Here is a 14224-nt window from a genome sequence, read left to right on the forward strand (position 1 = left end):
CTTAAAAGGTGCTCTGCAGAGCTGACAAAGTCCTTTTGTCATAGTCATTTCAACTTTGCAACCATTTCTCCTTCCATTCGTTTTATAGATTGCAGGCTATTGTATTTTTTCTTTTAGCCAAGATTTTTTTCTTCTTTCCCAGAGCAATCATTATTCATCACTGTTTGGAAATTATCACCTCTCTGTGCATCTCATTACGTAGATGCTATAAGAGCATGCAAATAAAATAACTGATATGTCATAAACATGAAAAAGAATTGGAGAAATGTCACTCTAGAATTTGTTTCATGTAACTGTGTATCAGAAACGTCTTAAAATAACAGTACAGCCTTTGTGCTGCTGGTATGTTGATCATTTCACAGGAATTGATTAAAATTCTAACAGTTTTAAAATAATTTATCTCTTGTTAATAAGGATGTATCTCTTCCCCCTTTGTATGATAGTGAACACTTCCCATTTTACATTCTTGTAATCCCTCTGGGACTCAGGAATATAAGGTTAGATCACTTTGCACTTGCACTTTGCAGTGATCCTAAACCCTGTGTACAGTGGTGTTCTTATTTTCATATTGGCTCAGGACTCTTCTGTCTGCAGCTGGGAATGTGGCTGCAATCACCAGAGAAACTTGTCTGTGAACTTACCAGCACCCTAATTGCGTAACCATAACTGCTGGTGTGCATGATCTTACCACACAGTTAAATCCTCTCTTTCATTCAAATGAAGTGAAAAGTAGTTGTACCCGGAGGTAAAAGGAACAAAACAAACAAAGAGAACAATAAAACAGCAACAACACCAAAACAAAACCCTAAAATCTCACTTTCGGTTAGTGCATATCCATGGCAACTTTGATGGTTTTATCAGAGGCCCTTTCTGATAATGAAGGTTTTCTTGTGCTGCATAGTAAACTTGAGATGGAGGTCTCAGAAGTCACTTGGAAGACAATGGCTTGTAGAACTTGATGGAATTCTGTCCCTGCAGCAGCTGGGCATGCTGGCAGCTCAAGCTTCATGGCTTTATTAGTTGAAATGTGTCTTCGTATTTTTGAATCCTGTGCAGAGTACAGTTGTCAGATAAGATTTCTTATGGCAGCAGCTACTTTAAATTGTTTTAAACCTGTAATTACTAATCAAAATTTCTTAGCAGGTCAGAGAGGGGCTTTTGCTGCCAGAATAGCCAGACTGGGGACAGGATGTGGTACTGGTACTGGCTCTAGCCATCTCCTCTGGCTCCTATTTACCCCTCTGCCTAGTAAACTTTGCACTAGGCTGTTTAACCATATCAGTGGTGTGGGAGCCAGTGGGCCTCAACATGGACTTGGTAAGCAAAACTGAGACCTTCATGAAAGAATGAACAAAAAGTATTCATTGGAGTTACTGAGGGCTTTTTTCCTCCAAATTATTTAGACTATAAATGTGTTTTCGTTTTCTTGCTTGCGTAACACATAAACTGATCCTATGCCCTTAATGTGAAGTTAATGTTGTTAGATGAAGTTGCTCCACAGTGATAGGATGGTAAACAAAAATGTTTTATAGTACTTTGAGCATTTTTTTCTTTTGCTCTAGCTATTATACCAAGTTTATCTCATATATGAATAAATGACCTTCTAAAAGTCTAGAAGAAAAATCTCTTGTTTTTTAACTTCTCTAAATGTCATATTTGATTTAGATGCTGATGCTAGTGAAGATTCCTCTCCCCCGCTCCCGGAAAGAACACCAGAATCATTTGTATTAGCAAGTGAACAGAGTGAGTTTTTGATGTTTGGTGATAATTTGAGATAAAATGCAAAGAGCATGTCAGTATTGTATTTGAGTACCCCTGATTTTTGTTAGTATGTTGGCGAAACTGTAAAATGGAATGAACTCTAGCATGTGCAGTGGCTTATTTTGGCGTTTAACTTTTACACAAGTTAACTTTTAACTTGAATATAGAGAAATTATTTTTCATTTTCTGACTAAATATGGTGTTATATGATATTTAAGTAATTGGAGACTTCAATATTAGTAGAGCTGGTTTTCAATCTGAAGGGTAAGGAAAAGAGATGATACAGTGGGGAAATGCAGTACAGTTAGGGAATTTCCCATCTATTTCAATTTCTTACTGCTCCCAGGTAGGGAATGGGCATGCACATGAACAGTGTTTATGTGATTCCCCTTTCTTGGGCAAAGGAAAGATGAGGACACTTCATTCTGCACTGCATGTAGTGAGCAAGTCCAGTTTGTCAAGTCTAATGTAGCTCACTCTGACTGTGTCAGAAGGGTAACTGCAAGAGAAGGCTGAAACTTACCAGTGATGTGCTCTTGTTGTCATAGTCCATTCTCAAGCTAGTAATGGCAGAATACAATTGAAATGAAGTGGTCAATTAGGTTGATGCTTGATATCTTCCAGAAAGCCTAGAATGATGTAGTTATTCCCTGAGACTTTTGTTTAGCTTTGACTAGTTTGACTTTTGTTTTGTTTAAAAAAATTTTGGCCCAAGTAGTTAATCTAGGTATTTTCAGCATGAAAATGCTGAAGTTTCGTAAATGTGTTCTATGAGCATCGTAAGCATAAGTAGTTCAGAGTCAAAGTGATCCTTTCTTTGGATATTATGGATCTGCTGCTTTTCTGTGACCACACAAGGAGCAAAGCTGTTTTCTTATTAAAACAAACAAACAAACAAACAAAACCACACAAACAAACAAACAAAAACAAACAAACAAACAAAAAAAACCCAAACAAAAAACCAAAACCCAAAATAAAACCCAAAACAAAAAAAAAACCAAACCACCCAACCCTCTTTCTAGGCCTGGAATCACTAAAACCACTTCCATTTTATTTGTCTTTTTGCATCATGTCAGTGAAGGACACGTGTGGCCATCCTGACTTTTATGTTTATTTAAGAGATCTGAAAAATACATACTATTACTGCCCAGCTGATATAACAGAAGATCTAAATTGTCCTTGAAAAGGAAGCCAATTCCCCTGTTGATTAAGAACCCCCAAAGGAGGAAAATTAACCTCCTCAATGTAGTCTTGTGCTTTGAATTATATTGTGGCATTTTGCCTTTTCCGGAGCACTTTTCATGTAAAAAGATTTTCATGTTTTTACAGGCATTTAATCTAAAAAAAAAAAAGTTTAGAGCACATTTCTAATGCTGTGTACTAATGTCTCATCATGGGGAGAACTGAAGAATGTTGAGTTGATTTAATTCTTCCCAGGCACACCCTTGCTGAAGCCAGTTCTGATTGCACAGTCGGAGTGGAGCGTGTTGCGTGATCAGCACCTGCCTGAGCAAACAGCCTCCACAGTAAGTGCAGCAGACAAGTCTGTACTAATCAGTCATTTCTGGTTTGGTTGGGAGCTACAATAAAAAGTAAAATACATACTTGTGATAAGTTGCAGCTGTTGGTCATCTACAACTGGCCAGTTTTTCCACTGCCTGAGCTGCTGAATTGATGTGAAGAGCATGTTTTCTTTCCAAGAAAATGATCTGTTTTTCTAAGGTCAGCAATACTTTTAAAAGGAGTAATCCTAAATATATGTTCAACTATGGCCTTAAGAGTGTAAATATGCTCCTTTTAGGGAGCTTGCTGTCTGCCCTTAGGCTGATTTAAACTGGAAGAGAACAGCAGTCTCTGCCCAGGCTAACCAGAGCTTCTTACAGCTGGGTCTTGAAAACCTCAAGAAATGGACACATCATCTGTGGGCAACCTGCCTGAAAATTATTTTCCCTTATGTCCATGTTTATTTTAAACCATTTTTGCTCACCAGATTTCACTTTTCACTCATCCAGCTCACAGTCATCCTGCATGAACAGCTGGGAAAACGTTAAAAGCATATAATTCCTTTTTAAACTTGTCACTTTTTTTTATGTTCTCCCAAAAAAAAAAAAATGGAAAAAGATAGATGTGAATTTTCAGGGACTGTACATGCAGTGTGAGAACTAACCTATCTAAATTTGCAAATAAGTTGCAGTGTCATCTTTTCAAATTTTTATTAAATGCTAAGGTTCTAATAATAAATTCTCATACTGATTACTGTAACATTTTTTTGTCAATGTTAAGTCAAAAACGTAGAGACAGATAAATATTTCCATGAATGTTCTATGGTTTTGGTGATGTTTTCATAATATTAAATTTCTGACTTTCTTCTAGTTTTTTGGAAGTGGTTTGTGTAATTATTTTCTGTATCTCTCATTAACAGGGTTTGAAAACAACTTCACCTATACTACCTGGTAAGTGGTGGGAAAGCTTTTCTAATTTTTCTTAAAATACGTTTTTCCTACTGAATAAAAATTTGGCTAAACTTGGTGTTTGCTTTGAAGATATCCAAGTATATTATCAGATATATTATACTAAATATATTGTTACCTATGATGTCTAAGCATCTTTAGTTCAGAAAGAACATGAACAGATGCCTTTATGTTGATGTATTAAATGGCACTGTGAGCTTTTGCTATAGATTCTATGTGGGATTTCAGCTATCCATAGGAAATAATACAAAATAACAATTGAGATTTGGAAAGCAGGAATACGTTGCTGTCACTGAACATCTACTTCATAAACAATTTTTAAGTTTTGCTTTTAGAAATTAGAAATTAGCTTTCTAAGCTTTATTTTTGTAAGTAGTATTTGCTGCCAGTTATTTTCTGGACTGTAATGACAAGTGGCATTGCCACTGGTGATTAAGTGAATGTTACAGTGAGGGGTCTCTGTGTTTTCCAGATCGTCCTGAACGAAGCAACAAAACACCAACTGACATTTTACCTCAGATTTCTTTTTCTGGTTCCACTGATACAAGAGGTCAAATTTCAGAATTTCCTGCAGAAGTAACAGATATTGGTAATTACAATTCTTTCAAAATATTATCACTAGATGACTTGAATAGGTGATTCACTACCAGTACTGGTTTGGATAGCTGCTACTACTGCCTCCCTCCACCTCACTGAGATGCAGAACCCAGACAAATAAGCTTGCCTAGTCTTTTCATCAGTGCTGAAGGAGTTTTCCCCAGAATAAATGATTAAATAATTCTTGACTTTTAAAAAAACCTGAAGTGTATAAAATATAGAATTTGGGTTATAATTTTTGTAAAGCACTGAGAACTTCCAGAAATAATATCTGGTAACTGCTTAGGTATGCAGAGAAAGAGAAAAAAAAAAAAGATAACAAAGCTGTAATACTGTATTTATTGAAAAGTACTTCCCAGTGAGGTTTAAATACTGAACTATAATGGTATACAAATTCTTCATATTTGTGTTTCATATGGCCAGAGTGCCTTCAGAATTCCTTGTATTACAAAGTTTTCTAGCCCTGAGAGTAAATCTGTTCTGTAAGAGCTGAAGCCATGTCTTAGTGATCATCTGAGTGCTGCCAGCCTTTGTGAGCCTGTGTTGTCCCAGCAGACAGAAGTACTAAATACATTTCTTTCCTTAGGTTTTGGTAACCGCTGTGCAAAGCCCAGAGGACCAAGAGAGCCCCCCTCAGAATGGACATGATCCAAGAACCAATGGACATACTATCAATAAATTATACTGGAAAACTCAAGTGCCACTGAGAACTAGAGAAATTGTGTTCCACTTTCCTGGGGGGCAACTAACACAGAGCAGTGTAGATCTAACTATCAATGGTACATTCTTGCAGTGCATCCCATGCAAAACCTGACACAGGTTCACAACAGTGGATTCCAGTATTACAACCTTTTGCTGGGGCCATCTACCTGCCTTACTACACTTAGGAGAAAGTATTACATATGATTTATTTTGTAACTTCAAGTATTATTGCCTTAATGTCTTTTAACCCTGTTACACGCTGCTTGTAGACATATGTTAATATAGTAATACTTTTGACAGATTGTGTTTATGGACTACTTTTTGCTAACATTTGATTACCATGTATGCATTATTTTGTATATGTACAGGGCAAGTAAGTATATAATTTGATAAAGTTGCAATCATAAAATATTAACAGAAGATGTAAGAAATCTCTGCATGATCTAAATTTTTGTGTACCTTATTTGTAAGTTATTTGCCCTGAAGTTTTAGAAAATAGTTTCTGGGGTTTTTTACAAAAATTGCTGGACACACACAGCCAGAATTGCAGGTTAGCAGAGATAAAAGATTGTAATGCATTTTGTAAATTGTAAGCAAAAGGTTATTTTTATATTATATACTGTTTAATTGTCAGACCTGATTTGTTCTGGTTTTCATCTAGTCAAGGAGATTCAGTAAGTGCCTTGGAACAGTATTGAATTCTCTTAGCCTGTGTATGTTACTTCAGTGTTTTGAGTTCATCTGGAATTAGATTATCAAAAATATTTGTATGTTTCTTAGTATACTTGACCTGCCAGTAAAAGAGAAACCATTTTACATAATCAACACTCCTTAGTTTTCATTTTAATGTTTCATCAGTTGCAATCTTTAGAAAGTTCATCTCTATCACCTTTCTCTATAGTAGGATTTTACGGTTATAATATGGCATGTTTCTAATTTGGGAAAACCAGAACACACTGGTAAAAGGACTGTTTCAATACCACTGTCTTCTCTTACAGATGGGGAATACAATTTATGTTGTTCAGCGACTGTGTATGTAAGAAAGCAACTTATATGAAGGTTCACCTGGAGCCCTTGCAGCCACACTGTATCTTGGCAATATATTATGTCAAGAGTTAATCCTTATAAGGATTCCTTACTTAAACTTTTCTGTAATACAATCTTTAAATTAAAGAAAGTAAAAATCTCACTCTGGGTGTTTTTACTCTTAGGAAAGAAAACTGTGTCCAAAAGCAAAGTGTAACAGAGTGAAGGATGGCAGTCTGGCTTAGCTTACAGATTTCATACTTGAACAGAACACTGATACTCAGAACCTTATTTTTAGTAACTACTTTAAAAGTTCTGGCTAGCAATAATGCAATAGAAGCAAAGAAGAATGTTTAGAAGAAAATGTTCATTTTAGGTAGTGAAACTATATTTATCTGGACTTTAGCTGGAAACATTGTCTGATCTACTACTTGTACTTTTAGTGACTCTGCTAAAAGAGAGCTAATGCCCCGATAGCAGCTCTGTTGTAACTTCCTGAAGGGACATAACTTGCACTTACTGTCTCTGACTCGGGATTTAATCACCATGCGCTTTGTACATGTGACAGACTGCTAAGCTGCGGAACTCTTTCAAAGAACTGTGTGCACTACAAATACTTCCCATGGATGTAGGTTTTGCAGTTACTCATTTAAAAAAAAATGATTCAATGATATATGCCACCTGGGATAACCTATATCAACTATATTCCTGATTTGTAAACAGTTCAGACAGCTGGAATGTTCTGCAGTTGGCAGAAAAAGGCTGGCCTAAACTTTGTCTTCCTACCCTTGTGTTGCAGATGATTAGCTCAGACTTTCACTCTTACAGAGCTCCTGTGGATTTGTAATGCAAGATGAGCTGTCAGCACACCTAGGCAGTCCAAATCATTGGAACTTTTGGGAAAAAATATTAAGTAAGAAAATTTCCAAATATGTTTTGGATGTAATTTTCAAGAATCCCTTCCATTTTTGTCCACCAGTAAAACAAATCTGTGCAGGTAATAGATGTTCACAGATGAATTTTACATAACAGCAGAATCTGTGCACTACATTCAGGCCATCTGGTTATGTTTAATTAAAGTACATCCAGGTTCATATTTTTTTCAACTCTTTGTTTTGCACAGATTGCACAGGCTGAGTTTGTCACAGGAAAAAAAAACTCAAAGAAATATTGCAGCCTTTCTTTGCTTTGGTAATAAAAAACTGCAATTGTCTAGTATGGATTTCTGTTTCCTTTGACAGCTGATTCACAACTTGCTGTTGCCTACTTTGGGTTTTATATTTTCACCTATTGTATTTCAGATAAGCTGGCAGTTTTAAGAGCAAGGTGAAACCTGCCCAATGTCATTACTTTCTGTATCTGCTCTTGTGGGTGGTGCAGAGATAACTGCAGCTCTGGATGCTTTATTCTGGGGAGTTTCACGTCATAACTTTGAAATATTATCATCTTAACAGCTTCATCAAAAAACCCAAGACCTTTCTTTGTGATTTATTTGAAATGGAATCTAAAAGGGTTTCGAGCATTACACTGGCTTGCAAATTATCACTAAAGCCATTTTCTACATATATTGAAATCAATCCTGTTTAGTTCCAGTCTTAAGTGTTATGTTTTCTGAAAGCAGTCAGCTTTCATCTCTGAAGTGCAGCTTTTCAGGCATTGACGTGATCACTGTAGAAAAGAGGTAATGCTATTCAACCCAGCTATTTTTTATTAATAAGCACTACATTGGCTTGTTTGTCCTTCAGTATTTTTCTAATATACCACTTAGTAATTTCTTCTAAAGGTATTAATATTGAATTAAATCATGCAGTGAATTGTCACATTAAAAAAAGACTGAGTTCTCTGTTTTAGAAATGTGAATTCTCAAGACTCAGAAGAAAGCTGGCCTCTACTAATACCATTACTTAACGTCTATTACTCAGCATATTGAATGTTTTTTTTTACCTTAGCATTGATTTGGCAGGTAACATTCTATTTTGGTAGTAATTAGAGCATTACACCAGCATTTTTATTTCTTATCTGCTAGGAAAACTTGCTGCATTTACATGTAATTTTCCTTAAAGAAGTTTCTAATTTGGGAACTGGGCAGAACAGTGAAAATCTCGAAGAATTACCTCTGGGTCTTTGTTTATTGGAATCTTGGATTGAGTTCCTTTGGAGATAAATCTCAGAATGAGTGAATGAAGTGTGACACAGTGACTGGGCAGTGTGATAACCCTGTGCTGCTGGAGCAGCTGCTTTTAGCTGCAGGTCAGACTGTTGGGAAGTACACAAATACCTGACATATGCTGCAGACAGAGAAAGGGAACCCAGCAAGAGATGGTTGGGCTGGGGAAAGACTAGCAATGAATATCGCCTCAAAAGGGGATTTTGAAGAGGAGCAAGGAGTTAAGGACTTTAGACAATGGAACTGAGCAACCACATACAATTGCACACAACTAGCTCTTTGAGAATCTTCTCAAGGCTTGAAGGAGGAGTAACATCTCTGTGCAGTATAAACAAACAAGTCACAATTCCTACACTCCATTGCCAAAGAAGGGCCTTTCTCACAATCTCAAAATGCTCTTCAGCTCTTGAGAAGCTGAAACTGTTTAAGGGAGGTTATCCTGTGTGGGCTGAAGAGCAAGGCTAAATGCATGGAATGCATGAACTTAGGCCAAGCGTAGCTGGGGCCAAGCAGCACAATGCACTGATTGCTCTGGAGCCCTCCGAGCATAAAGCCTGTTAAAACAGCAAGGCTGTGAACAGGTTAGTAACAGGCTGAGTAACATCCAGTAACAGCCAGGCTCTGTGATGTGACTTTTCCTAACTATTTCAATGCATGTACTTAAAACACAGGTTTGTCAAGCATTGGGTAAAACAGAAGAAGAAAATAACTGGTTTTTTTGTCTGCAATGCCAAGTATCTTCAAGATCTGTACCAAATGCTTCACTTCACCGCTTCTAAGACCACGTGGCAAAAGCTTAGTATTTGCAGTCTTAAAGCAGTGAGTAAATAAAATGTTTGCTGGTTTGATCTATTCAGTCGTAGTTGCTGTAACAGTTGATTTCTTTGAAAACTTGACCCTTGCCTCTGAAATTGTATTGTGTCTGCATGAAGGACTTACTGTGGTAAAGCCAAGGTAAGAAAACAGTTTTGCCTTTTGGCTTAAATCCTGCAAAGTTACATACCCTCTGCATGTAAACAGCTGTGGTGAGCTCAATGCAGGTATTCATCCACGGGTGTTGTGTGTTGGTGTTTGCAGTTCTGGGGCACTTATAAGGACAGGGGTTGGCTCTGCCTCAGGCACTGTGACTGAGCTCCACAGATTTCAGCTAGTGAGGTGGAAGTTGTCTTTCACATCTACAATTCCTACTTTGATCCACAGTTACAGTCCTTAATATAAAAGATCATAGGCAGGTAAAAAAATTGATCTTTTGGGTAGGTAGTGCCACAATCTCATGGAGAGCTTGACTGTCAAGTCAAAAGAAGAGCTGGGCTTGGATCAAAGATGAAGTATCAAAGACTGCTGAGCTTTTCTGCTTACTCAACTCCCCTCATCACCAGAAGACACTTGGTGTGTGGTTCATAATCTGAGTATTTTCAAATTTTTTGCTAAATTTTTATTTGCTTTCTTGCTGTTTCCACATTAAATGGTATGCTCATTGTTCAAGTGAGCCTGGAGAAGTTGGCAGGAAGAAGACACAAACCTTGTGAGGAAACACATGCCAGCTCTGGTGTCCATTGGCTGTAGCTGTTCTTTTATTTGCTGAATCTCCAAAATGTATATGCTTGATGGTGAATATTTAACATTGTAATGTCAAGTATACATTTTATTAGCCCTGCCCAGTGCATTTCTCGTCTTAGGGTTTCAGTCTTGCCTGCACTGAACACTCTTTTGCTGTAAGTGAAGAAAGGTTGGGCCTGGTACATTCTAATTCCATGTTACATGTTACTATGGTATCTGGACACAACCACCAGTGAAAGGCTGACAGTTTTGTTAAAAAATAGTAATGTAGCTTCTGATCTTTTTCTTTAGAGACAAAAGCTAAAATAACCATTCCTGTAAACTCCAGGAGGGGATCTAGGTTACCTTTCCCAATGATGTGAACACCCTGTACCATGAGGCTTTTCTGAAAAAGCACTTGTACACTGGTTTTTATAAAAGTTAATTAAAAAATTACTCATAAATCAGGTCATGAGATTCATGGGGCGCAATGTGTGAGCACTTCAGAAGTGAAGCAAGTTGCCTGATAAAGTGATCCAAAGAATGGTCTCTGCTTGGTGGGTGGTAAAAGGTGCATCTGGCAGAGTTGGGAAGAACAAGGAGCAGGTAATGCCAGAGGAAGGGAGGTGGGAAGAGCTGAATTGTAGCAAGTACAAGGGGAAAACTGTCTTTGCCTGTGGGTAATAAAAGGCTGACATGAACTTGTTAAGCAGGTTCCTGGTTTGGTAAGCTCTTCACAAGTACAGAAAGGTGTGGTTGGGTAAAGGAATGCAGCAAAAGGAAGATGCTTCTTTAAATAAATTGTTGTGTTTGAGTTTCTACTCAAATCTGCAATTGAGTACGAACCTCTTGAGTTTTGCCTGATCAGGCCCAGACAAAGATTACTCTCCAAGGTGGGAGAAATATAAGGATAGAATAAATAAGGATAATAACCTAATAAGGATAAACTGACTCTTGAAGCATCCTGGAGTGGGTGAGAGAGATGGAGATGTAAAGAATGTTAAATTCAGAAAGCAATCTCTTGTCAGGGGTTTTCAGACCTCAAAGTGATACCTGAACAAGGGCACTTTGTGATACCATTGCCATGCAATGAATATGTCTTTGTCTGCCTGTTGACATGTAAATCACTGTTGAGAAGGAAGCAATGCAAGTAATTATTTTCATAATATAAATCAACTTTTATTATACATTAGGACTAGTGAGACATCTAACAGCTCAGAAAAGCATTGCTGAGCAGCTCTTTCTCCAGTTTTACATCAGTTTTACTGATGTTGGAAAAAACACTCAAGTGTTTTTTTTCCTTAAATCTACCCTTTTTGGAAATCAATTTTCAGATCCTACAAATATTTTGACAGATAAATTAGTTCTTTACAGTTTGGATACTGGGTGGTGGTCAAAGTTGTCCTGAAGTTACTTCTCTGCCACTATGGCCTTTCACATGTTCATTCTAGAAGAATGGAACCCTCATTTGGGCAGCTATTCCACAACAGGAAGGGTGGTCGCAGACTCCCTGATTCATAGAAAAGAGGGTATCTAATCTTACAGTTAAAAAAAAGAAAAACATCAAGCTTCTTTTGGACCTCAGGCACTTGCCAGCCTCCTCCAGGTACTAAGCTGGAAGGCTACATGAGCCAAAAGGTCTCTCTTAGAGATCTTCCATGTTAACCCACAAGACTGAGCTCAACCCTGTCTCAAGGAGGGGTCTGGGTCCAAAAGAGGCAGCTCTGCTCTTGGGCCTGTCCCCAGATCACAGGGATGTATTTTGGAAGGGAGCAGCATTTGTCACTGAACCAAATGCTTTGTGTTTCAGCCATTCAAACCTCCTCTGCTCACCACTTCTGGAACATGTGGTATGCTCCAGGGACTCCCCATAATTAAAAAAATGGATAGGTGCTCTTACAGACCACATCATGTGCATATCTAATTAATTTTTGAAACCGTGAGACAAATCCTCACTTTGCTAGAGGCCAAAATATGCGTAACAGTAAGGTCCAGAAAGAGCGCACCAGGGTACGTCACTGTTTGTAAATTCACTGCACGCTTCAGCCACACTACTCAGAAGGCTGGCTAGAGTTTTTATGAGAATTTTTATCTTAATGATATTTTGTAGCTATATCAAGCAAGCACATTTCAGTGTCTCTTCTTTCAGTGATTAAGAATGTGTGAAGAATTTTCCATCTGCTTCTTCCTGTCCCTTCCCATTAACTCTGAGCATCAGAAGGAACCAGCATGAGGGAGCTCACTTGGAGCAGCCTCTGGTTGACCAGAGTCTGTGGTCAGATGACAAATCTGTCCTGCACATTTGCTGGAAGTGGAGCTATCCATCAGCATTCCTGCCTTTAAGCTAGGGCAAGACTGTACAAGTAACAAGGTACAATTATAATTGTGATTTCACATGAATAGGGTGGGAGGAGCTTGCTCATCTCACATTTCAAGACTGTGATCTGAGGCTGATAGTGATGTGTTAGATTATATTTATGTTATTCAGTCTATCCTGAGTGAATCCCAAAGTCCCTAATTGCCATCCAGTACATATATTTAAACATTTTTGGGTGACTTTACACTGAGAGATGCTTTCCTAATGCCATGGTCTAGAAGTTCAAGTACAATTATCTTCCAGTTACATTGGTATGTCAGAGAAAATCTGAGGACATTATGGCAAATGCATTTTTACTTTTAACAGCTTGTCTTAAACTGTTTCCCAGAATCACTGTGGCCACTCATCTGAAGAGCTGCTGCCTCAACTGTGGAGTGAAATTTGTGAATAGACAGAAAGCTCTTTATTGTGGATTTTTCCATTAAGATCCTGTTTATGCAAGCAAGAAGTTGAGGTGAGCAGTGAAAGATTAGCTGCTACATATAACTAGGTGTTTGTTTTCTTTTTATATATGCACTTACAAATATGAACTGCTACTTTGCAAATAAGAGTCTGTACCTAAGACACAAGGCCTGAATTTCCTAGAACTAAATGTAATCCAAAGGCCAGGTTGGATGGGACTCAGATCATCCTGGTCTAGTGAAAAGTGTCCCTGCCCATGGCAGAGGGGTTGGAATGAGATGATCTTTAAGGTCTTTTCCAACCCTACCATTCCATGACCATTCTTTGATCTGTTTATCATTCCATAAGCATTTAGGGACAGAGGGGAAAAAAAAAATCCATCAGGAAATCCATATGGATTTCAGTTCATTGACTTGAACTCTGTGATAACAGTAAAAGATATGCATACCTCACAGAAATGCTTGTTGAGGAATAAGTATTCTTTGAAATTTTAGTTTGGGAGAGTCTGTGACTTTTTAAAATGGAATCATGGAATAGTTTAGGTGGGATGGGAACTTAAAGATCTATAACAGAAACTATGTCAAAACTTAAACCAAAAAAGCCCTTAGTCAAAACCAAACTAGTTCCACAATTACCTGTGAGACCCTTGGAATGTGCTGTTGAAAGACTTCTGTAGAATTCCCAACTGATAGGAATAAAAGGATGGGATAAGGGGCTATTTACAGCCCAGGCAAGAGCAGCTCAACTGGAAATGTGGCTGGTCTAAGTCCTTGTCATAGCAAATAGATATTGATTCCCGTGCCTGCTGAAGAAAAGACTTGCAGGTCCTTCCCTGTATGATGTTTGGAGTGGCCTGCAGCTGGAGTATTAACAAGGAGAAAAGATGGTGATTTCCAGGCACAGCCCATAGAAAGAGCTCTTCTCCCATGGTCTCCCTTTTCCCCAAGGACAGGAGCAGCCACAGCCTTGCTGTGGCAGCTGTGGTAGATAAGGATAAAAGTTTTAGAAATGATAGGTAGGGATAAAGTGGGATATAAGTTTTAAGCTCTGTATTGTATTTTTAAAAATGCAGCCAGGATACAGAGAACAAAAAGGGAGTGGACACTCTGGAGGGATTTGAATGAAGGTGGATCTAATGGTAGCAGACTCTAAGGAAAATGAAAAAAAAAAATTACTACTTGT

At 37.9% G+C, this 14224-nt stretch overlaps 1 protein-coding gene across 3 annotated transcripts in view; it reads left to right on the top strand.

The window, feature by feature from the left end:
• Positions 1-6720, top strand: part of PTPN12 (protein tyrosine phosphatase non-receptor type 12) — a 69760-nt gene extending 63040 nt beyond the window's left edge. Inside the window, exons 14-18 of one of the 3 annotated variants that reach the window (XM_056507412.1) lie at positions 1666-1743; positions 3199-3287; positions 4184-4214; positions 4705-4821; positions 5416-6720. In XM_056507412.1, the coding sequence (XP_056363387.1) occupies positions 1666-1743; positions 3199-3287; positions 4184-4214; positions 4705-4821; positions 5416-5477 (377 nt within the window). In that variant the 3' untranslated portion in view covers positions 5478-6720. The remainder of the gene's footprint in view (positions 1-1665; positions 1744-3198; positions 3288-4183; positions 4215-4704; positions 4822-5415) is intronic. The other 2 variants (XM_056507430.1, XM_056507420.1) reach the window with 2 other exon arrangements.
• The last annotated feature ends 7504 nt before the right edge of the window (positions 6721-14224 follow it).

This window comes from Oenanthe melanoleuca, chromosome 1A (genome assembly GCF_029582105.1).
Source record: "Oenanthe melanoleuca isolate GR-GAL-2019-014 chromosome 1A, OMel1.0, whole genome shotgun sequence".
NCBI classification, from domain to species: domain Eukaryota; kingdom Metazoa; phylum Chordata; class Aves; order Passeriformes; family Muscicapidae; genus Oenanthe; species Oenanthe melanoleuca.